We start from the raw sequence: 23,251 nt of genomic DNA on the forward strand, positions 1-23,251 counted from the left end.
ATGAATCCCAGGTCCCGGTTGAGGCCGCACTCATGTGTGCGGAACTTGGCTAGAAGCTTCTGCTCGGCGATTCTGCGTTGCTGCGCGTCCTGAAGGCCGCCTTGGAGAACGCTTACCCGTAGATCAGAGGCTGAATGCCCTTGACTGCTGAAGTGTTCCCCGACTGGAAGGGAACATTCCTGCCTGGTGATTGGTGCGCCTCATAATTCACACCTCTTTAACCTGGGGTTACCCCATCTCTGGATCTGTAAAGATTTAATCACCTGCTAATGCTCGCATTCAAAGCATTGTCTGGCATCTTTGAATCTGTCTATATATATGTTTCTGGAACATACCTCTTCATTCACCTGAGGAAGGAGCAGCACTCCAAAAGCTAGTGACATCGAAACAAACCTGTTGGACTTTAACCTGGTGTTGTAAGACTTCTTACTGTGCTCATCCCAGTCCAACGCCGGCATCTCCACATCATGCTTTAACATTAAAATTCCTTCCAATGTAAAGCCAAGAGTAGGGCTGATGATTCTACAAAACTTCACAAAATTCTCCAATTTAAAGCAACCCATGCCACCCTTGTGTCTGGTATAGTCCAAGGGCAATTAGGGATAGGCAATAAATGCTGGTTTAGACAGCGACAACCACATTCCATGAAAAAATACAACAAAAACAACTGAGTAATTCACGTGCTGAACAATGACCATCTCCAACAAGAAAATGTGCAGCCATTGGTTACACCAATGCTAAGGTATCTAAATCAACATCTTGGAGCTCACTTATGACCAGAAACAGAAATTGACCAGCCAAAGGGCATTAAAGCACAGTCTAGGTATTCTGCAAAGAGTGGTGCATTTCCTGACCTCCCAAAGCGATGCCAACATCTAGAAGGGTTGTGCTGGAAGTGCAATAGAATACTTACCACTGCCCTGGATGAGTGGAGCTTTTGCCACACTCAAGAAGCTGAACAACATCCAGACCATTGCTGTTTAATTGACTGACAAACATACCAGTAGACTTAATATTTTCCATTGGCGAAACACATGATGCAATATGTTCAATTTTCAGAATGCGCTGGAACAATTCCAAGTTCAGACTTACAACCTCAGCCTCCAAGATGGATGAAAACAGCAATGGCATTCCCATGTTCGCTTTAAAATCATATGGGTTCTTAATTTGGACCTATACCATCATTTCTTAGTCACTGTGAAAGCATCATTGTCCCAAGGATTGTAATGGTTCAAGGATCACCCCTTTCGAGAGCAACTAGGAATAGGCAATAGATCCAGCCTTGCCAGGTTCACCCACATCCAAGAACAAATTGGAACAAAATATTTTTACTTCAGTCATAATGTGATTTTTAGTCTTATACTCAGTTTTTGTTACAAGGCTTTTAAAAAGTCCGAACAAAGGGAACATGCCAAAAAGCAGCAAAATCTGTCTTTTCCCTTCAGACTACCATACTTCAGCATTTTGTGTTCTATTTCAGGTTTACAGCATTTGCAGTTTGTTTACATTTTTTCCAGTACAAATATAACTTGTTGTATTTACGAATACAGTATTGGAAACTAGTTTAACAATGCACTTCACAAATCATATGAATTACTTACTGCAGCAGCACCAGGCACATTCATGGCTGTTGTAATGTCAATGTTGTTGATAGTTGCATTTCCCTCTGTGCTCAAAACGAAGGCTGAAAATAACTCATTAGGAAGAGGCAGTAAGTCGTTGATGAACTGGGCTTCACCAGAAGTCTAGATGTAAGACAAAGGAAATATATGATTAAACTTACTCTACTAGACTACTACAAATGTTTTCCCCAGTAACAAGAAAGTATTCCATTCCATCGACCATGCTGCCAAAACTGACACGGCACTGACCACTGGGAAATTCCCAGGGTCTGCCACAGTTTAAAGAGTTTAATATTGTGTTAAAAATAAAATTTTGTTTTAAAATACCAAATCCCTATTTCTTTGCTCTCCTGGAGCAAAGTATTCTTTCCACGGTGTCTTCCAAAATAAAATAAAATTTTGGAGTTTCAGTCCAGTATCCTAGCCACAATTGGGGTGTGGTCTGGGATCGTGATATTATATGCTCCAAGCCTATCAAAACAAACTCCACCCAAAACTGTTTTGTACCTGGAAAAAATCTCATCCAAATGATGGCCTATCCTTAAAACAGCAAAATTTCAAGATTAGTGACCTTGGATGGTCTTTGTTACTTTGAATCCCTCAAAGAATGGAAAAATGGCCATTCCCGATTTGTTCTCACGCATCTCTTTATCAAAAACAGAAAGTACAAATGGTGACGTTTGCTTCCACCTGTTATAAAAGCCCCGGAGCTGCATAATAATTCAATTTTGTTTGACTCACATCAACCTAAAACTGGTTCGATTTTTAAAAAAGCTATCTGCTTATATAATCAAATGCATTTTACCTCAAAAAAACAAGCAGCATCAATGATACTATGTAGGAATCTATCACTTCTTTGGCGTACATGACAGCAACTGGGTTAGCCAACATGAGTAAGGTTTGGTTTTGTGGACTTCTCCGTGTGAAATGAAATGAACTGACATAGTTATATTTTGAGAAAGTGTGCAGTGAAATAACTTTTGCAATCTCTGGGAATTTGAATGTCACCAAAAGAAAGACCAGAATATTTTGTCCAGATGCCTGGTATACTCTAGGGTACAAATAAAAATAACATCAGACAATTCTCTGTTATGCTAAGGTACATAGTGCATAAGTCAAGTGGTGCTGAACAGAAGACAAATTGCAATCCTACCTGCAGCTGGGCACTTAATTTTGGCATCGGCTTTGTTAAAGGATATTCCTCTGGCTTGCTGCTAAAAGTTTGTTTTCCTCTGGAGATAGGACGTTCCAAAGAGTACCGGGCACTCCGATTACAAGGCGAAATAACATTTTCACTCAACAGAGACAGGAAAAACTGATCAAAGAAAGTTTAGAGTGAATTTATTAATCAAATAAACTTGAGTCAAACTTAGCGATACAAGTACAGTGTTTTAGATTTTTGGGGGTGAAATTGATCTGTTGGCAATACTAAGGTTCACATTCAGATTACTTTTGGAGACTCATTTCCTAGCCTCAGTTGTCACTTTTATTTAACTTGGAATTTAAAATCTTGACAACATTTTCCACGAAAAATAAAAATCTGCGGTGGAAAATCTGCGTCCGGTTCATTGTGAAGCCGTTTCGTCTTGCTGGTGGAGACCAACTTCACCCCTTTTATATTAACCTGCTAGAAAATTGATCATCAATCTGGAACAAATAAGAATATAATCAACAAATCATTGTAAACTGGACTGCAAAGCAGATTATCACACTGGCTTTCCATTCCTGCAGCTTTCATTGACTGCCACTGAAATTGAATCTGGATAGAAGATTGGAGGCAATTTGTCCTCGACTCAAGTAGATATTTTACCAGTTCTCACTGTATGGCAATTAGGGTCAGAAATGTTTGTCAAGTTTCCACTCCCTAAGCACTGCTGTGGAGTCTCCATTGCAAAGGTTTCAGAATTAGCGAGAGCCCAGGATCAAACTTGGAATCTCTCCTGCTTGTGTTGGCGAGTGTTATACTTGGTGACATATTTACACAATGAAGCATTAATCTCTGTCCAACCTCAAACCCTCCTTCTCCCGTAATTCATTTTACATTTAGGAACCAATATTGAATAAAAACACATTTTAGAAGTTACTCACCTTATAAAAAAGTCCAAGTGCCAGTGATTTCCTGTATTTCGCACTAACAACTAGTGGATTGTTGGCATCAGGAATGATTTCCTTCTCAAGTGTAGTCAAGGCACCTGTAACCATCATTTTTAATAATCAACGGCCAGGCTAATATGTCAGCAATATAAAAGACTTGTTATCTGCCTGGATCTCCACTGAAATGCAACTAGTTCGGTAGCACAGTGGTTAGCACTGTTTTTCACAGCGCCAGGGACCCGGGTTCGATTCCCGCTTGGGTCACTGTCTGTGCGGAGTCTGCACATTCCACCCATGTCATAGAATTTACAGTGCAGAAGGAGGCCATTCGGCCCATAGAGTCTGCATCGGCTCTTGGAAAGAGCACCCAAGCCCATGCCTCCACCCTATCCCCGTAACCCTGTAATCCCGTAATCCCATTTAATTTTTTTGGACACTAAGGGCAATTTAATGTGGCCAATCCACCTAACCTGCACATCTTTGGACTGTGGGAGGAAACTGGAGCACGCGGAAGAAACCCATGCAGACACCGGGAGAACGTGCAGACTCCGCAGTGTCTGTGTGGGTTTCCTCCGGGTGCTCCAGTTTCCTCCCACAAGTTCAGAAAGACATGCCTGTTAGGTGAACTGAACATTCTGAATTCTCCCTCTGTGTACCCGAACAGTTGCCGGAGTGTGGCGACTAGGGACTTTTCACAGTAATTTCATTGCAGTGTTAATGTAAGCCTACTTGTGACAATAAAGATTATTATTGATTATTAGTTACACCATGTCAGAACATAAGTGAGCAACTGAAAAAGCATCTAGTCAGTCTCCTGCAGAATAAAGGGAGAGGAAAAGAGGGAACTGGGAAAAGAGGGGGGGAAGCAGAAGCAGGGGCAAGGTGAGGAGAACGCAGCAAGGGTAAGGGAGGAGGCATGGGGAGGAGGTGGTGATGAGGTAAGGCAGGGAGTACAGGAGGCATGGGAGAGAGGTGGCGGAGGAGGAGACGGGAAGACAAGGAGAAGAAAGATGTGGGGAAAGAGAAGGGAGTGGAAATGGTTGCAAGGGGAGGTATGCGTTTAGGGAAGAACCAGCAAGGAAACAGGGGAAGGGGAAAGGAATATAAAAGGATGGAGGATAATGGGAACAAGAGAGGATAGGCTGGGGAGCAGTGAGGAGGTGAGAGAAAAGTTTAGGGGATAGGCTGGGAAGGAAATTAAAATAGAGGACGTGGGAGAAGTTTGTTTACATTAGTAGGGATGGAGGGCACCTTATTTTAATTTCAGCTCCAAGAGATCCTGGCTTTAAAGTGGTTTCAGGCACTTCATTGGACTAGGTATTGGAGTCCATTGGTGCCGGAGTTGTCAGTTTCTCCCTCAGTAGAGGGTGGAGGCTTTTGGCAGGAAGGAGACCTAAGCTCATGGATCAATGCAAGGTCCAGTGCCACACTTTTTTAAAAACTTGTTTGTATCCAGTGTTAGTGTCAGGCACTGTTGGTCTTGTACGAGAAATGGACATTTCTCATTTCTAGGACAGCCGCCCCTCTGACCTTGCTGAATCAGGGTAATAATTAATGCCAATTCTGGGCAGTTCTGTGCTGTAGAAACTTGCTCGTTAGAAGCGGTGTAAATCAATCACATTTCATCGAAGGCCTTTGTGCTGAGAAAGGAAGCCTTCAGCCTAACGTGCTGAGCCAGTGCATCACCCAATCCTGCTGTGTTATACCTTGACGGCAGAACCCTGCCCACTTTAAATTTCAGCTTCAGTACACATAGTAGTAGCCATCAATGGCAAAGGAAAGGCGCTTGATGGTGACTTCAAAAAACAGATCCAGACAAAGATTTAGATTACGCTGGAAAAATGGTTTTCCTGCCTAATGACATCACTTAAAATTGTCATTATTTTGGGGGGGAACTGGTGGTGTCCAGCAACAGGGCAGACAGCAGGTAGACAGATCAGCCAATTTGACAGACAGCAAAACAGGAAGTAGAAAGCATGGAATATAGTTGCCCCGATTTTGGCTGCTGTGAAGGCTCCTCAGAGCTTCCAAAATGGTGGGCGTGCTCCCAAGGTGGAACTCCCTCCTCCATTTCCAACAGATCCAATTTTTGCTGGTAGGGGAAATGGATCAGTCATGATTCAGGTGAGGAAAACCAAACTCAGCAGGGTCATCTGAACTCGGTGCTGAGTTTAAACAGACCTCATTTTGGCTGCTGCAAGGGACTGAACTTGCAATGTGGGAGTCATGAATTTACGGAGTAGACTTTTGAAGGGAAAATAAGGTCTGTATAACTACCATGATGTGAAGTCATTTAATTTAAAAATGAAGAAAACAGGCTGCAATTACGATTGAGTTTAAAAAAACCTATATTCTCGCAAGTCCGATCACTGTTTGTTCACATTTTCCCAAGGCTATTATGAATGCTTGGTCAATTTCTAATGCCTACAATTATCTCAGCAGGGGATCCTGAGGTTGCCGTGTGATTGACTGCTTAAATAAGGTATTAAAAGATTAGCGGTCTTTGATCTGGGGTAGTATAGCTGTGTGTTTTTTTATAACAGCTTAATTACTTGAGATTTAAAAATAACTTGAATGGGCTTTTAATAATGGGATTGATTCTTACCATCAAGTCGATACAGCAAATCTCTATTAGAATTATGGAACTTTATTTCCTCGCCATGTGACTCCTAAGGTTTGTCGAAGGTGGATATTGGGTGAGTTGGCATGGGTGTATAGAGGGCATGGGTGGAGCATGAGCTCACATGGGTTAGCATGTGGACTATAAGGGACCATTAGGACAGGTGAGAGGCATGTGTTGGCACTGAGGTGTGTTGCTAACTTTCCGGTTGGTTCAATTGCTCTGTTTTATTACCTTTGCTCTCGAGTCGCCAGGTATCGTTATGATACCGCCATGAGGTTCAAGTCCAAGAAATGATCAATAACTTATACCGATTAGTAAGATTCAAATCAAAGCACATTTATTATACACAGTAATCGCTACTCATGCACAAATTCTACGTCTAAGCTACTTCTATAACTAACAGGCCTATACTTAACTTCGGACTGGCCCACCAGGTCAGGGGAACAAATGGCCTTTCGTTCGGGTTCTGAGTCTGCGGGATTCAAAGTTGGTATGGATTGGTAGCTAGGAGCGCCTATCTCGTAGCGAGCGTTGAATTAAGACTTACATCTTTCGGTGGTCACTGCACCGGTCACGGTCAAGGTTGGTTCGCGTTGCTGGGTGACCCAGGCAGGACGAAGAGAGCGATTTGAACTTGGGGGCTTAACTTTATAGTCCCCAGGGGCTTCCCGCCTTTCAGGGCGGACCCTGTACCTGGTTCTAGGTGATTGGACTTCATTCCAATCGCTTGGTTCGATTTCTCCAACACTAGAGCGGTTCCCTGATCGATGGGCGGTCTTGAGGTGTTCGTTAACTTCCTTTGTGTTCGCTCCTGCTGGCGCCGGGGAGTCTGGCTTAGTTTTGTGTGTCCCAAATGTTACTATTGTTCCCGGAGATTGCTCATTAGTATGTAGATGGTTGCTACATTATCATGCTGATGGTCGCTGGTATCGATGCTGTCTGGGCTTTTGCAGAGTTAAATACACAGCAAAACTGCACCTGCTGGTTTCTGCCTGTGTTGGCTGAATTTCCCATCAGCTTTTGCCGTTCGCCATTTTAAATCGGGAGTTGGCCAATTTAGGTGGCTGCACACCCTCCTTGTGATCCTAACGTGAAGCGTGAAGGATCACATAACTGCATTGCTTTCCATTCCCTGACCTGGTGAGCACTTCTTTCACAGCCTCTACACTGACCATAACTATGCAAAAAAATTTTTAACTGACAATTCTAAGGGCCGCTATGTCAAACAGGGACATGCATTACAAAACAAGAATATGGGAACCTCTAACTATCCTTAATACACTACACTCACTTAAACATTTCATCACTCTAACTTCCTTAACCATACAAACAAAATCATAGCAGTTTATACACATTTTTCCTGGCTTGGCAGTCAAGCTCAGGATCGTACAATTGCTCATGAACATTTCTTGATTTACAACAAAACACGCAAACGAATGCTCTTTATTATAGATCGCAGGTGTCAGGGGTCTGGTCGTATCCAAAAATAGGGGATCTGATCCTATATACCGGGGTGCGAGCGCGGTAGGCTCTCCTTCTCCATTTTCTCAGACGCATAGTCTGCACAATGCAGCAGAGTATCGCCAATACCAATAGGGATTCTATCAAGTAGGACAGGGAGTACACTGGGCTCTGGGTACTGTGGGGAAGTGAATCATTAACGGCTGGGGGGGCTTGAGGTCATAGGGTTCGCGTTTGCGCGCAACTAAATGTCCATTATAACGATGAACCATGTGGAGGATGTCCTCATGGTTCTTCTTCTTTCACTTCTCTTCTCTTCTCCGGTCCTGGAGCTTCTGGAGTTCTGTGGAATCAAGCATAGTGTCTGTTACTATCTTGGATTAATATCTCGTATGATAGCCTGTCTGTCCTTCAGTGCCAATTACTCCCTTTATAATTGGTCACTATGTGTGACTCCCTCATTTTTTTTCAAAAACCGATTTTTAGGACAAGACGCACTTACAAATACTGAACCAGTGCGAGCCGTCTCGCAGACTGTGCAATTTACCATCCAAATGTTTGAGGATGTAAATAGCATATGGTTGGCAACCTAAGGGTTACCTGAAACAAAACAAAACTTTTTGAACTAAAACTTTCCAAAATGAGGTGCGTATGGGCTGCGACGGGTACGAGTTGGATGGAGTCCCCGGGTAGGACGGCGACCAATGCCATGTCTCCCCTACCCGAGTGTAGCTGAGCAGAGGGGGAGTTCCCAGGCAGGGCGGGTCCCAAGCCGTTTCTCGACTGCCTCAGCAACCGACAAGAACGGGCAAGAAATGTAGTCATCGTGGGGGGCTGCCGTATTGGTTCCTTCCTCGAACCAGAAGAGCAGTTATGAACGGGGGTCTGTGTTTCCGTCGACAGCCGAGTTCCGCTGAACTGGCGTCTGGGACCTTAACAAGTCTCTGCGGACAAACTAGTTCCTCTGAACTAGCGGCTGGCCAAACTAGTTTCTCTGACTGCCAGTGGGCGTCAGAGAGGTGGTGTGGTGGGGCCGTGGAAAAACATGTTTCCGGTCTGACATACAACATTTAACAAACACTACAAACAACATAAAACATGCTGCAGGTTCCATCAGAAAGGACACAGTTTTCTCCCAAGCGGTTCCTTTTAAAACATCATCTAGACACCTCAGTTATCGGTTGCGAACAGGGTTGCAAAGGGGTTCTCATTTTGGAAGTCAGACTCAAGGTCGTCATCTTCTCCCGGGTGCCAAACTCTTGAGTGTATCAGGGCTGATAGGGCTGCTTGGTATGATTTCGGATCGCTCTCGTCATTCCGGACGAGTCTGAACGAATTATCTCTGTGCCAATAGGTGGTGTCTAGTTGTGTGGGGACGGAATCGGGGTCATTGTGCGTCAGTGGTGGGGTTTGTTTAGGAAAGTGACCATGAAGGGATCACTCAAATCGTGGTCAGATTCGCTGGGTGTGGGTCCTGTTGCATGGGGATAGTAGGGAGGCGTACTGTGGCTATCGTCCGAGTCACAGTCGCTGTCTCTGCTGCTGCAGTCTGTGGGCGTTCCGGGGCGGAGTGTATATTTAGGGGGTGGAGTCGAGGTTGAGTCCGCGGCTGGGTTGGACGTGTTGGGGGATGGTAGGGTTACGTTGGCTGTGGGCGGGGTGTGGTGTGGTGTGCTGCGTCGAGCATGACGTGGTGTGAGTGGTTAGACTGTGTTCCATATGCCCTCAGCTGGTTGATATGGAACCACGCAGTCTTTCCGTTGGGATACTTTATCTTGTAGACGGAAGGGCTTACTTTGTCCGCAATGGAGTACGGACCCGAGTACTTAGGTGACAGGAATGTGCTGGGGTTGTATACGGAGAGCATTACTTGCTGTCCGACACTGTACTCAGTCGCATGCACTGTCTTGTCGAAACAAGCCTTGCTCTGTTTCTTTCTTGTTGCCAATTTCACTACGGCTGCTACCTGAGCCGTTTTAACATTATCTACTAATTGTTTGACTGCGTTCTCGTGTATGAGGGCCGTCACTTCGGGGCTGGTCAAGTCTAAACCTAGTAAAAATTCTGTGCTTTTCATGGGGCGTCCGGTCATGAGGGTGTGTGGGGTGTAACCTGTGGAGGTTGAAATTGTGTTACGCAAAAACATCAACGCAAAAGGGAAGACTGAGTCCCAAGTGATGTTGTTTTGCTGGACCATTTTTCTGAGGTGGATTTTAGTGTCGGATTCATGCGCTCCACGATACCACTTGACTGTGGGTGGTATGCAATTTTTGGGTAATGCCAAATATCGTGAGGACGGTCTTCATGACACATCCCGTAAAATGGGAACCTTGGTCGGATTCAATGCTGCGGAGGAGTCCCTATCTCGTAAAGATGTGGTGGGTCAAAATCTTGGCTGTGGTCTTTACAGTGTTTGTTCTGGCTGGGAATGCTTCCACCCATTTCATAAACGGGTCTATTACCACGAGTACATATTTATAACCATTCCTGCAAGGGGGCAATGGTCCTATAAAATCAATCTGGAGGTTAGTCCAGGGGCCGTTAACGGGTCGGGTGTGACTGAGTTGAGCCTTTTTGGCATATCTGTCCGGATTATTCTGGGCACAGATAAGACAATTCTCGATGTAGTGATTAACATCTTCTTTTAAACTCGGCCACCAGCAGAGCTGCCTGAGGTGGGCTGTAGTGGGATCGATTCCCTGATGTCCATGACCGTCATGGAATAAACAAATCAGTTGATTCCTGTCCTGTTCAGGAACCACATAAAGGGTGTATTTTAACACCACACCGTCATGTGTGGTCAGAGCATTTCTAAATCTATCATAGGGTGCTGGATAGTTTCCTTTTAAAATCTCCCTGAGATTGCTGTCCTGCTTCTGGGCCTCCACTAGATCCTCGATCTTAGTCTGCGAGACCTGAACTGCATTCACTGGTGCGCTCTCGGGGAGTGTCCAAACATATCCGTGCCTGGAACCTGCTTTGGCCAGTGCGTCAGCTTTTACATTTCCAGGGAGAGAGGAACGATGGTGACTTCGAACTTTGACTATCCCAAAAGTCCTGTTCTGTGCTCTCTCTAAGATGTGACGGAGCAATGGGGCTGAAGGGAGGGGCTTTCCATCTGCGGAAACAAATCCTCTTGCTTTCCACAGGGGCAGGAATTCCGTAAGGCTGTTGCAGACATAGAGGCTGTCCGAGTATATGTCTGCTGGGCTGGGGAAGGAATCTGGGTGTTCCACTATGTATGCGATGGCCGCAAGCTCTGCTGCCTGCGCGCCTAAGTGTCCTGGAAGTTTTATTGCTATTTCTTCTAGGGCGCGTCCCTGCGCGTCCTCGACATAAATACCGCAACCAGTTATGCACTTCCCATCCAATACTGTGGAAGATCCATCCACATATATCTTTATGGGCTCGCACGTGTCTGTGTGCTGGGGGCTCTGGGTTGAACTACCTATCTTTCTGGGGGGTGTTTTCGCAATAAAGGGGCCTGTGTTGTGGTGTGGAGATATAATTTCACATTCATTGGGGGTTCCAGGGTACTGTAGGTTGTCAGGTAAAAAAGTGTGGGTCTTTGTCCGTTTAACAGTGATGTCCCGTCCCTGCAAAAGAAGGATCCATCTAGCTGCTCTAATCTGACTGACTGTACCGTCCTTGAGTCGTCCGTCCAGTAAAAGTTGGGTGGGGGTGTTTTCTGTGAGGATTGTGATGGGGTTCAGTCCGGTAATGTACGAAAAATACTGAACTGGCCAAAATACTGCGAGCAGGTGCCTCTCACAGGCTGAAAATCCCTGCTCCACAGCATCTAAAATTCTGGAGGCGTAAGCTACGGGCCTTAACTGTTCGTGCTGTTCCTGGAGGAGCACGGCCGAAAGGGTGCGGTCTGTGCTTTCTACCTCTACAGCGTAAGGGGAAGGCGGGTCTGGAACTTGTAGTGCGGGGGCTGCTATGAGTGCCTGTTTTAAAGAGTCCACAGCATCCGTATGCTGCGGAAGCCATTCCCAGGGGGCTCCTTTCTTTTCGAGGTCTGAGAGGGGTGCTGCTTTGCTGGCGAAACCGTCAATATGGTTTCGGCAGTAGCCAACCAGTCCTAAAAACGACCGGAGGGCTGAAACATTCTAGGGAAGGGGCAATTTAGCAATCGAGTCAATCCTTTTATGCTCGATCTCGCGTTTACCATGTGTGATTATTGTTCCCAAATATATCACCTTCTCTTCCAAAATCCGGGCCTATTTGGGGTTAACTTTACAACTAATTGAGTGTAAGAGTTCCAGGAGTTCGGACAGAAGCTCAATGAGCTCTTCCTTGGTGTCTGTCTGCAGTCGTAGGTCGTCTTCGTACTGGACCAGACATTCGGGCCGAGAGAATTAGGCTAAACCATTTGCCAGCTGTCGGTGGAAAATGGAGGGGGAGTTGTGGAATCCTTGTGGCAGGCATGTACGTGTACTGCTGATTTTTAAAAGTGAAGGCAAATTTGTACTGGCAGGCCTTTGCCAATGGAATGGACCAGAATCCATTACTGACATCCAAAACCGTAAAGAATCGGGAATTGAGTCTCTGCTTGAGCATGGTCTCGGGACTTGTGGTTACTGTAGGGGCTGCTGCGGGGGTGATTTTGTTGAGTTCCCGGTAATCGATGGTCAGTCGCCATGATCCATCGGGCTTTCTCACTGGCCAAATCGGGACATTATTAGTGGAGGCTACTGATCTAAGTACGCCCTGCTCTAATAAGCTTTCTATTACCGTTGCGATTTCTCCCTCTGCCTCTTGAGGAAATCCATACTGTTTTTGGGGTCTAGCGTCAGGTGCTGTGATCTGTACGGAGCCAGTCATCCGGCCACAGTCGTGTTTGTGGGTCGCGAATGCTGCCCTTTTCTTTTGCAGAACTGCCCTAACCTGCTTGTCCGTGCTAAGCGTGGTCGGGTTGAACCAAAATTCGTCTACTGCGCTAATTTTGTTCGCATTTTCTCCTATGTTGAGCGTTGCGGGGGCTCTTGCAGACTTTGCCATTTTCCAGACACACTGGTTGACTGGATCAAACGATAAGTTGTGGGAATTCATAAAATCGATTCCCAGAATGTGTTCTGCTGTGTGGGGCAGGTCAACTAAAACCACGGGGTGCTTGGTGGTGATGTTGCCGATTTGAATGGGTACAGGGGCTGTGATGTGTCCCTGCTGTGAGTGGCCTGTAAAGCCGCTGAGGGTGATAGTGGCTGTAGTGGGCCACGTGTCCTTTTGGAACATGGTGGAGGAATTTATTGTGGTGCGGGACTCTCCTGTGTCCCAGAGAAATTCGATGGGCTGTCCCCGAATTTTCGCTGCAACTACCGGTCGTCCGGACCTATCCCAAAGGGTGTCGCAGACCCAACTGGGGGAGCCCGAACACCGTCAGTCCGTTCCGGTCAGGTCCGTCTGATCTGAACGGGCGCTAACACTATGAATGGGCTCTGTCTTCTTCTTACTCAGAGTGCCCGTCTGCTGGGCTCTTTGTGGCTTTCGTGGGGCATTGCACTCTCTTGCAAAGTGTCCCAACTGTCCACAGTTGTAACACTCCTGTGACTTGGGAGGGGGGCTGTTCTTTCCTTCATTTACCCATGTGGGGTTCTGGTGTGTTGTAACTGCCTGTATATCTGCGTCGGCCTGCTTTTCTTCGGGATTTTTAACTGTGGGTTTGTTTTGTACAGATTGCTCCCAGGCGCGGGACAATCTTTTCACTACCCATTTTTCATTATGAGCCTCCTCTGAGGGATCATAATTGGCGCAAGCTTTTTGTCCTGTTTCTGTGGCATGGGAGTTAAGCATGCGGGTCCATTTGGCCATGTTGTCTGGGGACAAATGGGCGCGGTCTACGTCTCCAAAGACTGCTGCAAAGTGGATCCACAGGCGTTCAGCAAACGCTGTGGGGTGTTCGGTTTTCTTTTGCCTGCATTTATTGAGGCCATCTACGGGGTCACCCCGGTTATACCCGATGGCATCCAGGATCGCGGTATGCATTTCTGCAAGGGTGCCTCCTCCTACATTCTGTGGGTCGGGAAGGGCTGCTACGACCGAAGGGTCTAAACTTAAAACTGTGAGCTTTACATGCTCTCGCTCGTCCAGGCCGTACATGGTTGCCTGCTGCTTTACTCTGGCAAAGAAATGGTGGGGGTCTGAGGTGGGGAGGAACGGTGTGATCTTACCGCATGCGTCCCGTAATTGGGTCACTGTTAAGGGGGTGGTGTATAGAAATTCCACATCATTCGATGTGGCTGTGCGGCGGGTGGTTACTGGGTTCATTGGAGCCTGAACCATCTGCTCTGTGGGGGTTTGGGGCGCTTTTCTCTTTTGGGGCTTTCCCTGCACACATGTTCCCTGAGCATATCTCTGCGCTGTCTCGTTTAATTCTTCCCAATCAGGGCCGTCATCCTCACCTAATTTTGCTCCAAACGTTTCCTGGAATCCTTTCTAGACTGAAAGCAGAGATTGCAGCTCTGCAATCTGCATCCGGCACTTTGCATGGTCTAGTGAGCTTTGTCTTTGCTCCGTGGTGGCAGCATGGAGTGCTCTTAACACTACCTTCAGGTCGCTACACTGCCTCTGCAATGCTTCTACCTGCTTCTCGGTTTCTTCAGGAACAAGGCTGCACGTTGCGTGCCCTGATAGGCCTTTTCATATTGGGACTGGAAGCTGCTTAAGTGCGCCAGACAAGACTGGTGTGCCCTTTTGGCGTCATCCACCTCTCCGTCTTTTGCTGCCAACTTCCTCTTTAATTCTAAGTTCTCTTTTTCTACCTCGCTTACATCGACCTTACTCATTCGATGTATGCCTTCTACTTCTTTCCGGAGCGTCCAAACAACCTCCTCTGTGCCTCGCAATTGTGCCAAGCAGGACACGATTGCCATCGGCTTGCGAGCTTTCCCTCAGCTCTTCTTGTGGATCTCGCTCAGGGTCTCCCACCAAGTATGTCCTATACTCCCGGGGCCTGATTCCTCGTTGTCACAGAATTCACTCCAAAGGGGCCATCCCTTCCCTTTGAGATATTTCCTCATCTCTTCTTCCCAAATGGGACATTGTCCCACTCTACTGCTGCTGGTCGCTGCGACCTCAAATTCCTCAGGGTTCATGAGGCGTTGCATTGCCTTCATTGCCATCTCTCCTATCCAAATGCTGCTCTTCAAATTTGGGACAGGGGTATTAAGGCGGGGCTGTAAATACGGGTACGGCTTTCGCTACTTTCCGAAATGCAAGCTCCCGACAGTTTTGTCGCAACAAAAATCTATCAGTATTACCTTATCGCCCTGTTAGTTACGCATGCATTCACACACTTCCGAATTATGAGGATTGATCAGAACTGCTTGGACGCTTATGGTTTTCTGTTCCCAATTGGATCTCTAATTTAAATTCTGGGTTCTGCCGGAGTGGTTATGCCACTTCTAGATCGGGTCCCGGCGGAGTCGCCAAATAATGTTGCTAACTTTCCAGTTGGTTCAATTGCTCTGTTTTATTACCTTTGCTCTCGAGTCGCCAGGTATCTTTATGATACCGCCACAAGGCTCAAGTCCAAGTAATGATCAATAACTCAATACACCGATTAGTAAGATTCAAATCAAAGCACATTTATTATACACAGTAATCGCTACTCACGCACAAATTCTACGTCTAAGCTACTTCTATAACTAACAGGCCTATACTTAACTTCGGACTGGCCCACCAGGTCAGGGGAACAAATGGCCTTTCGTTCGGGTTCTGAGTCTGCGGGATTCGAAGTTGGTATGGATTGGTAGCTAGGAGCGCATTTCTCGTAGCGAGCGTTGAATTAAGACTTACTTCTGTCGGTGGTCACTGCACCGGTCACGGTCAAGGTTGGTTCGCGTTGCTGGGTGACCCGGGCAGGACGAAGAGAGCGATTTGAACTTGGGGGCTTAACTTTATAGTCCCCAGGGGCTTCCCGCCTTTCGGGACGGACTCTGTACCTGGTTCTAGGTGATTGGACGTCGTTCCAATCGCTTGGTTCGATTTCTCCAATACTGGAGCGGTTCCCTGATGGGCGGTCTTGAGGTGTTCGTTAACCTCCTTTGTGTTGGCTCCTGCTGGCGCCGGGGAGTCTGGCTTAGTTTTGTGTGTCCCAAATGTTGCTATTGTTCCCGGGGATTGCTCATTAGTATGTAGATGGTTGCTACATTATCATGCTGATGGTCGCTGGTATCGATGCTGTCTGGGCTTTTGCAGAGTTAAATACACAGCAAACCTGCACCTGCTGGTTGCTGCCTGAATTTCCCATCAGCCTTTGCCGTTTGCCATATTAAATCGGGAGTTGGCCAATTTAGGTGCCCTATGCGGGCCATTGAGGTGGTGTGAGAGGTGGTGGCGGGTGTGAGTGCCAGGTGGCCTAAAATGTAACCAAACAAGTGGAGCAAAGTATCAAATTGAAGGAAAAAGCATAAAATTGAAGGAAAAAGCATGCAAAGTGGCAAAGATTAATGGGAGACTAGAGGACTGGGAAATCTTTAGAGGACAGCAGAAAGCTACTAAAAAAGCTGGCAATCAGTAGCTAGTGGTGTCCCTCAGGGATCAGTGTTGGGCCCACAATTGTTCACAATTTACATAGATGATTTGGTGTTGGGGACCAAGTGCAATGTGTCCAAGTTTGCAGATGACACTAAGATCAGTGGTAAAGCAAAAAGTGCAGAGGATACCGGAAGTCTGCAGAGGGATTTGGATAGGTTAAATGAATGGGCTAGGGTCTGGCAGATGGAATACAATGTTGACAAATTAGAGTTTATCCATTTTGGTAGGAATAACAGCAGAAGGGATTATTATTTAAATGATAAAATATTAAAACATGCTGCTGTGCAGAGACCTGGGTGTGCGAGTGCATGAGTCGCAAAAAGTTGGTTTACAGGTGCAACAGGTGATTAAGAAGGCAAATGGAGTTTTGTCCTTCATTGCTAGAGGGATGGAGTTTAAGACTAGGGAGGTTATGCTGTAATTGTATAAGGTGTTAGTGAGGCCACACCTGGAGTATTGTGTTCAGTTTTGGTCTCCTTACCTGAGAAAGGACGTACTGGCACTGGAGTGTGTAGAGGAGATTCACTAGGTTAATCCCAGAGTTGAGGGGGTTGGACTACAAGGAGAGGTTGAGTAAACTGGGACTGTACTCGTTGGAATTTAGAAGGATGCGGGGGGGGGATCTTATAGAAACATATAAAATTATGAAGGGAATAGATAGGATAGATGCGGGCAGGTTGTTTCCACTGGCGGGTGAAAGGAAAATTAGGGGGCATAGCCTCAAAATAAGGGGAAGGAGATTTAGGACTGAGCTTAGGAGGAGCTTCTTCACCTAAGGGGTTGTGAATCTATGGAATTCCTTGCCCAGTGAAATAGTTGAGGCTCCTTCGTTAAATGTTTTAAGATAAAGATAGATCGTTTTTTGAAGAGTAAAGGGATTAAGGGTTATGGTGTTCGGGCGGGAAAGTGGAGCTGAGTCCACAAAAGATCAGCCATGATCTCATTGAACGGCGGAGCAGGCTCAAGGGGCCAGATGGCCTACTCCTGCTCCTTCTTATGCTCTTAAAGTCCCAGAGAACTGAGGCAGCCCTTTTAATGTACTGCCTGAGCACTTGGCTGCCTGTAATCTGCTTCCAAGGATGGCAGGTGTGCAAGAGTGGGTGTGCACACCCACTTTCCCTGAAGAGAAGAACCCATGATTCAGAGGCTTTGCTGCAGAGGTGGATTCATAGATTATCATAGAATTTACAGTGCAGAAGGAGGCCATTCGGCCCATCGAGTCTGCACCGGCTCTTGGAAAGAGCACCCTACCCAAGGTCAACACCGCCAACCTATCCCCATAACCCAGTAACCCCACCCAACACTAAGGGCAATTTTGGACACTAAGGGCAATTTATCATGGCCAATCCACCTAACCTGCACATCTTTGGACTGTGGGAGGAAACCAGAGCACCCGGAGGAAACCCACGCACACACGGGGAGGATGTGCAGACTCCGCACAGACAGTGACCCAAGCCGGAATCGAACCTGGGACCCTGGAGCTGTGAAGCAATTGTGCTATCCACAAGGCTACCGTGCTGCCCGGTGGATGTGGGCAGAAAAGAAATTCCCTCCTTAAATAATCCACCTGAGTTATGAAAACACAAGTTTAGCTTTATATTTGCTGTGATGCTTATCAAAATGTGCTCCCATGCACAATTCAAAAAAGAAATCCATTGAATTTACAATCTGCGAGGCATAAAATGTACCAGGCTTCACACCAACATCGTGAAATTTATCTTGCGATTCTCAATTCCCATGTTGGCCAAAACATGTTTACCTTGTAAAGTCACATTGGAAGTGATATCTTTGTCTCGGAGGTATTTCTCTGTGGCAACAGCGTGAATAAAATCTTTACTGATTCCAGTGTAGACCATTGAAATAGATTCTACCAACAGCTTCTTATCCCAGGCTCTTAACTGAACACGGAATCCGGCACTCACATAAGTGTGGGCATTCTGCAAAAGAGAAAAGGGAAGACAGTATCAGGGATGTAACAAGTTATTTGCGCTGAAAATGTTTCAAATTGATCCATGAAGCACCAGAGGAATGCACAGATAATAAGGATGCCGGCATGTTTTAACGGGAAAAATCCAAGTTCTCTTTTGGGAACATTTGGCAGTGGCAGCAGCGCCGAGATTGACCCCGCTATTCACTGGCACTTTGCTGCTTTTTGGGGGCCTCGGGGGGGTTTCTCCCAGTCGAGGCCACACTGGCGAGCTGAGTTCGTTGGCAGGACCGGCTCCTCGCAGGCCGGGGTAGCCATTTTAAATGTCTACCCCAATCTCTACAACCACCCTTTTCAGGCCCCCCCACCGCTTTCTGGATCCCCCCGCAGCTTTACCCGCCAACCTTTTACTGTCCCCTCGAGCTCACTGTCACCCTCATGCGCGAGGGCATGGTCCAGGTCTTGCCAGGCAGAACGAGTTTGGTGTCTCGCAATCGGCCCTCGCCCAGCGAGGAACCCGATTTGGGGCTCTCGCAGGGTTCACTCGTTGCGCCCAGCGAATTGTGCCCGCCATCTCTTTTCAATGAAAGGAATGATCCAGATAATGTATCTAAACCAGAGCTGCTTGATGTTGGTTGGAATTTTAAAGTAACACCGGGAGAAGATCCTCTCTTCACTATTCCCTGAACCCGATATAAACCCATTTAATTAGCAAAGGGCTCTATGTTCAGCAGGACCCTAGAATAATGGCAGATTTTTCGTTGTAGATTTTATTTTGACTTCAATTTCTTGGCCTATGCTGTATGCAAGCCTTACTCCTCATTAGAGAGAGAACATTTAAAAAAAAATTCCCCCCAAAATCCTGGTAAATTTGTGGTGGTCCCGAAGATCAAAAAGACAATCCTCTCTGTTTTATTCTGCTAATTTTATCCGATGATCTTCCTTGACTTCACAAGGCATCAAATTAAGTGAAACCAAGATTATGGGCACGATTTTACAGAAACGTTACGAAGAGAGGTGTTACTGTGAAAAGTGTCGGGAACTGCCGCGAGCTTCCCGACACTCTGTCCGGCAAGGCTGTCACGGCTATAAATTGGTCTACTTAATGAGGCCCCACAATGGGAGAGCAGCACTTGAACCACTCCTGCACGACCAACCCAACTCAGCTCGCAGCCATGTCGCCGAGAAGACCCGCCGCAGGATTCGGGGATGCCGATTCGGCAGCTTATTGGACACTGTCGAGGCCAGACGGGATGTTCTGCTCGGCCGAGGGCCTGAGAGTGTCAGCCACAGGCCAGCCAGTGCTGCCTCGGTGGCACGGTAGCACAGTGGTTCGCACTGCTGCTTCAAAACGCCAGTGACCCGGGTTCAATTCCCAGCTTGGGTCACTGTCTGTGCGTAATCTTCATGTTCTCCCCGTGTCTGCGCGGGTTTCCTCCGGATGCTCCGGTTTCCTCCCAAGTCCAGAAAGACGTGCTTGTTAGGAAAATTGGACATTCTGAATTCTCCCTCAGTGTACCGAACATGGGATTTTCACAGTAACTTCATTGCATTGTTAATGTAAGCCTAGTTGTGACACTTAGAAAGATTATTATTATCTGTGGCAGTCAGCTCAGGGAGGGGTGACCAGGAGGATCGGCATCCAGTGCCATAAGATCAACGACCTCCACCGGGCTAAACAGGTGGCAAGGCATCGGACCCCCCACCAACCCACCAGGAGAATGTGCCTGGCACCAACCCCACCCAGCCCCGTTCCGTGCCCCAGCCCACCCATGTCCAGCAGTGCCGTTCACACTGCCCTCCCATACTCCCCATTTCCTCCCCTCCCACCCCCCTCAATATGGCCCATCTCCCCCCACCCCATGGTAATGAACCACGCGTGCATCTAACGATGCCCCCTCTGTATCCCCGCAGAGAAGTTGGCCCACAACAGACAGGAGAGGCCCAGACAGGTGGCGGTGTGCTGGATGTCAGAGTCCTCACCCCCTATGAGGAATGGGCCATGGCTGAGGATAGATCTAACACCAACGTCAAGGTCAGTGCACAGTGCAGAGGTGAGAATCCACCAGCCCCCACCCAAATGAACTGTTACCCGTGAATTGTTAATGCCATACACAATGACCCATCCCTCCCACTGAGCACATGTCCATTCTCCTGCAGGGTCTCCATCCGATGGTGCTGGTCAATCTGGGGTGGTTACCCTCCCACCCCATGAGAACAGTTCAGAGGAGAGCTCCGAGGATGCCACCGTCGGTGCATCATGGCTGTCATCCCCACCCTCCACCAGCGCAGAGACACATACCTCGGTGGACAACGGTAGCGGACAGGCTTGTGGGGCCCATTCTGGTGAGCACCACACAGTTGCTGACACACAGGAGACAGGAATGCCCAGGCGAGACAGCTGGGTTTCATACAGATGTGAGCCTCTGGAACTGGTTTACCCGGAACTTATGCAGAAGCTAGGGTGCAGTTGTGAGATTCAGAGGGGGATGTCAGCGACCCTCCAGCAGGTCCATAACCAATTGGAGGATTCCCAGAGGTTACCGGCGCAGGGGTTGGCTTGGGAAATGTGTGGCACCAAGTCCAACACTGCTAGGGTGGCAATATCAGTGGAGAGCCTGGTGCATGGCATCGGCAGCATGAGTGGAGGTGTCCAAGATGTGGCTGAGTCAGTGACGGCCATGGCTAAGAGGCTCGATAGCGCGTCCCAGTAGCTGGGGACGTGACCCAGTACCAAGCAGACCGTGATCAGGTGCGGCAGGGCATGTCACAGTCTCAGGTGGGCACTCCAGAGCACATCCCAGTCGCTATGGGAGGTCTCCCAGTCCTATGTGGGCATACCCAAGGCACTGCGGAACATGTCCCAGTCTCAGGTGGGCATAGCTGAGGCAGCGCAGAGCATGTCCTGGTCACTGGGAGATACATCCCAGTCACTGCTGGGCATTGCTGGGACACTCCAGAGCATGTCACAGTCACTGAGGGGTGTCAACACTGCTGCAGATACTGATACTGCTCAAGGCTGGCAGAGTTGGCTGGCTCAGGGGCAGCTGGGGCTCAATGGCGATGCTTAGTAAATGTGAAATTGCTCCAAGGTAAGGATGCACAATGCATGGGACAGAAAATGCGGGACGGAGAATGTTGTAAGGCGAATGTGTTTACTATGTTAAATCACCATTTTGACTGGCATTGCATACATATAAACAACAGAATAAAAAAAGTGGAAGTCTCAGTGTCTTGGCATGTTAATTAGGCAGGATCTGGAAATTTCAATTTCCCATTGGAGGGTTGAGATGCAGAGATAAAGTCAGCATTGTGTCAAACATCACGCCGGCATGTAATGGGGTCATACTTATCATAAATTTGCATGCTATGAATGCTTATTAACATGGAACAGTTTTTAATAAAGTCCGATTCTCGGTGAGTCGGTTAGCTCAGTTGGCTGGACAGCTGGTTCGTGATGCAGAGCAACGCAACAGCGCAAGTTCAATTCCCGTACCAGCAGAGATTATCCATGAAGGCCCCACCTTCTCAACCTTGCCCCTCGCCTGAAGTGTGGTGACCCTCATTAAATCACCACCAGTCAGCTCTCTCATTAAAAAAAGAAGAGCAGCTGATGATCCTTGGGGACTGTGGTGACTTTTTCACTTTCATTATTGGGATAATGGCAGATGAGAATTGACCTTATTGCACCTGGTTCATGATCATTTAGAAGTGGCATGCCCCGGTTGGCTTCATGCAGTTGTGAATGAGGTAAGTCGTTGGCCATGTTGAACTAGGTGGCACAAGGTGGTGGATGTTGAAAGGTTGGTGTTCACGCGCATTGACATGTAAAGGAGGGAAGGGAGAATGGGCAGAGGTTTGTGATCAGTTGCAGGGAGATGCAGTGGAGGGAGGAGCCTAGTCTCGTATGTGGCGGATTTGTAAGGGGGGTAAGGGGTTCAAGGATGGGCTTGAAAGATGGATGGTATGCTAAAGGGTGGAGATGATACTATCAATGCAGCATTCTTGCAGTTCAATTGAGGATGCTGGATGGCAGAAGGAACAGTCCCAATCAAAGGGAGGTATTGTATTGGGAATGAGGGCAGGTCCAGAGTCATAGTTGGAAATTTGAAGGTCTTATGGGGTGGAACACAAGGGCAGACAAAAGTATGGGAAAGGAGAATGGGGTTTCCAGGATCAGATTGAACACTGGGATGGTTATGGTTGTAGGGAAATAGTAACTGGGTCCAAAGTAAAGGGAGGCTCCAGGCTAACAGACGGGAGAGGAAAGGTTATGATGGCTGGGTCCTGGGCAGCACGGTGGCGCAGTCGTTAGCACAGCTGTCTCACGGAGCCGAGGTCCCAGGTTCGATCCCGGCTCTGGGTTAACTCGGTTAACTGGGTTACCTGGGTTAACTGTCCGTGTGGAGTTTGCACATTCTCCCCGTGTTTGTGTGGGTTTCGACCCCACAATCCAAAGATGTGCAGGCTAGGTGGATTGGCCACGCTAAAATTGCCCTTAATTGGAAAAACTGAATTGGGTACTCTTAATTTATTTTTAAATAATTTTTAAAACGATGGCTGGGTCAAGGGGGCAAGCGTGAGGGTGAAAGCGGGGCAGAAGGTACAGCAACATATCTCAAAAGTCAGAGCCATCGTAATGTTCGGCTTTCATTTCAAACACAACTATTCTGAATTTGAGCTTGATTAAAGTGGGAGGGTCATTTTGGTTGGTTGGGGTTCACTGAGGGTAAAAGTCTCCATCGTCCCAGATGACCATAGACGGGTGTACACCTAGCTGATTAAAGGAGCTCCCTAATAATTATTCAAATAGATGCAAACCAATAATCAAATAGATGCAAACCAATAATGTGCATTAACTCATATGTACATCTGCCCTCTTCACACTGTATAATTCCTGCCGTAATTAAGGATCTTATTCACTGCAACCTCGGGAGAAGGAGAGAATGGGAAGGAGAGCTGCTGCTGTCCAATAACAGAGCT

At 47.3% G+C, this 23,251-nt stretch overlaps 1 protein-coding gene across 3 annotated transcripts in view; it reads right to left on the bottom strand.

Moving 5' to 3' along the window:
• LOC140429339 (xanthine dehydrogenase-like) overlaps positions 1 to 23,251 on the bottom strand; it is a 452,003-nt gene that overhangs the window by 76,159 nt on the left and 352,593 nt on the right. For all 3 annotated transcript variants that reach the window (XM_072516190.1, XM_072516191.1, XM_072516192.1), the window contains 4 exons: positions 18,101 to 18,278; positions 3,711 to 3,814; positions 2,776 to 2,937; positions 1,602 to 1,745 (listed from right to left, as the gene is read on the bottom strand). In XM_072516190.1, the coding sequence (XP_072372291.1) occupies positions 1,602 to 1,745; positions 2,776 to 2,937; positions 3,711 to 3,814; positions 18,101 to 18,278 (588 nt within the window). The remainder of the gene's footprint in view (positions 1 to 1,601; positions 1,746 to 2,775; positions 2,938 to 3,710; positions 3,815 to 18,100; positions 18,279 to 23,251) is intronic.

This window comes from Scyliorhinus torazame, chromosome 9 (assembly GCF_047496885.1).
Source record: "Scyliorhinus torazame isolate Kashiwa2021f chromosome 9, sScyTor2.1, whole genome shotgun sequence".
NCBI classification, from domain to species: domain Eukaryota; kingdom Metazoa; phylum Chordata; class Chondrichthyes; order Carcharhiniformes; family Scyliorhinidae; genus Scyliorhinus; species Scyliorhinus torazame.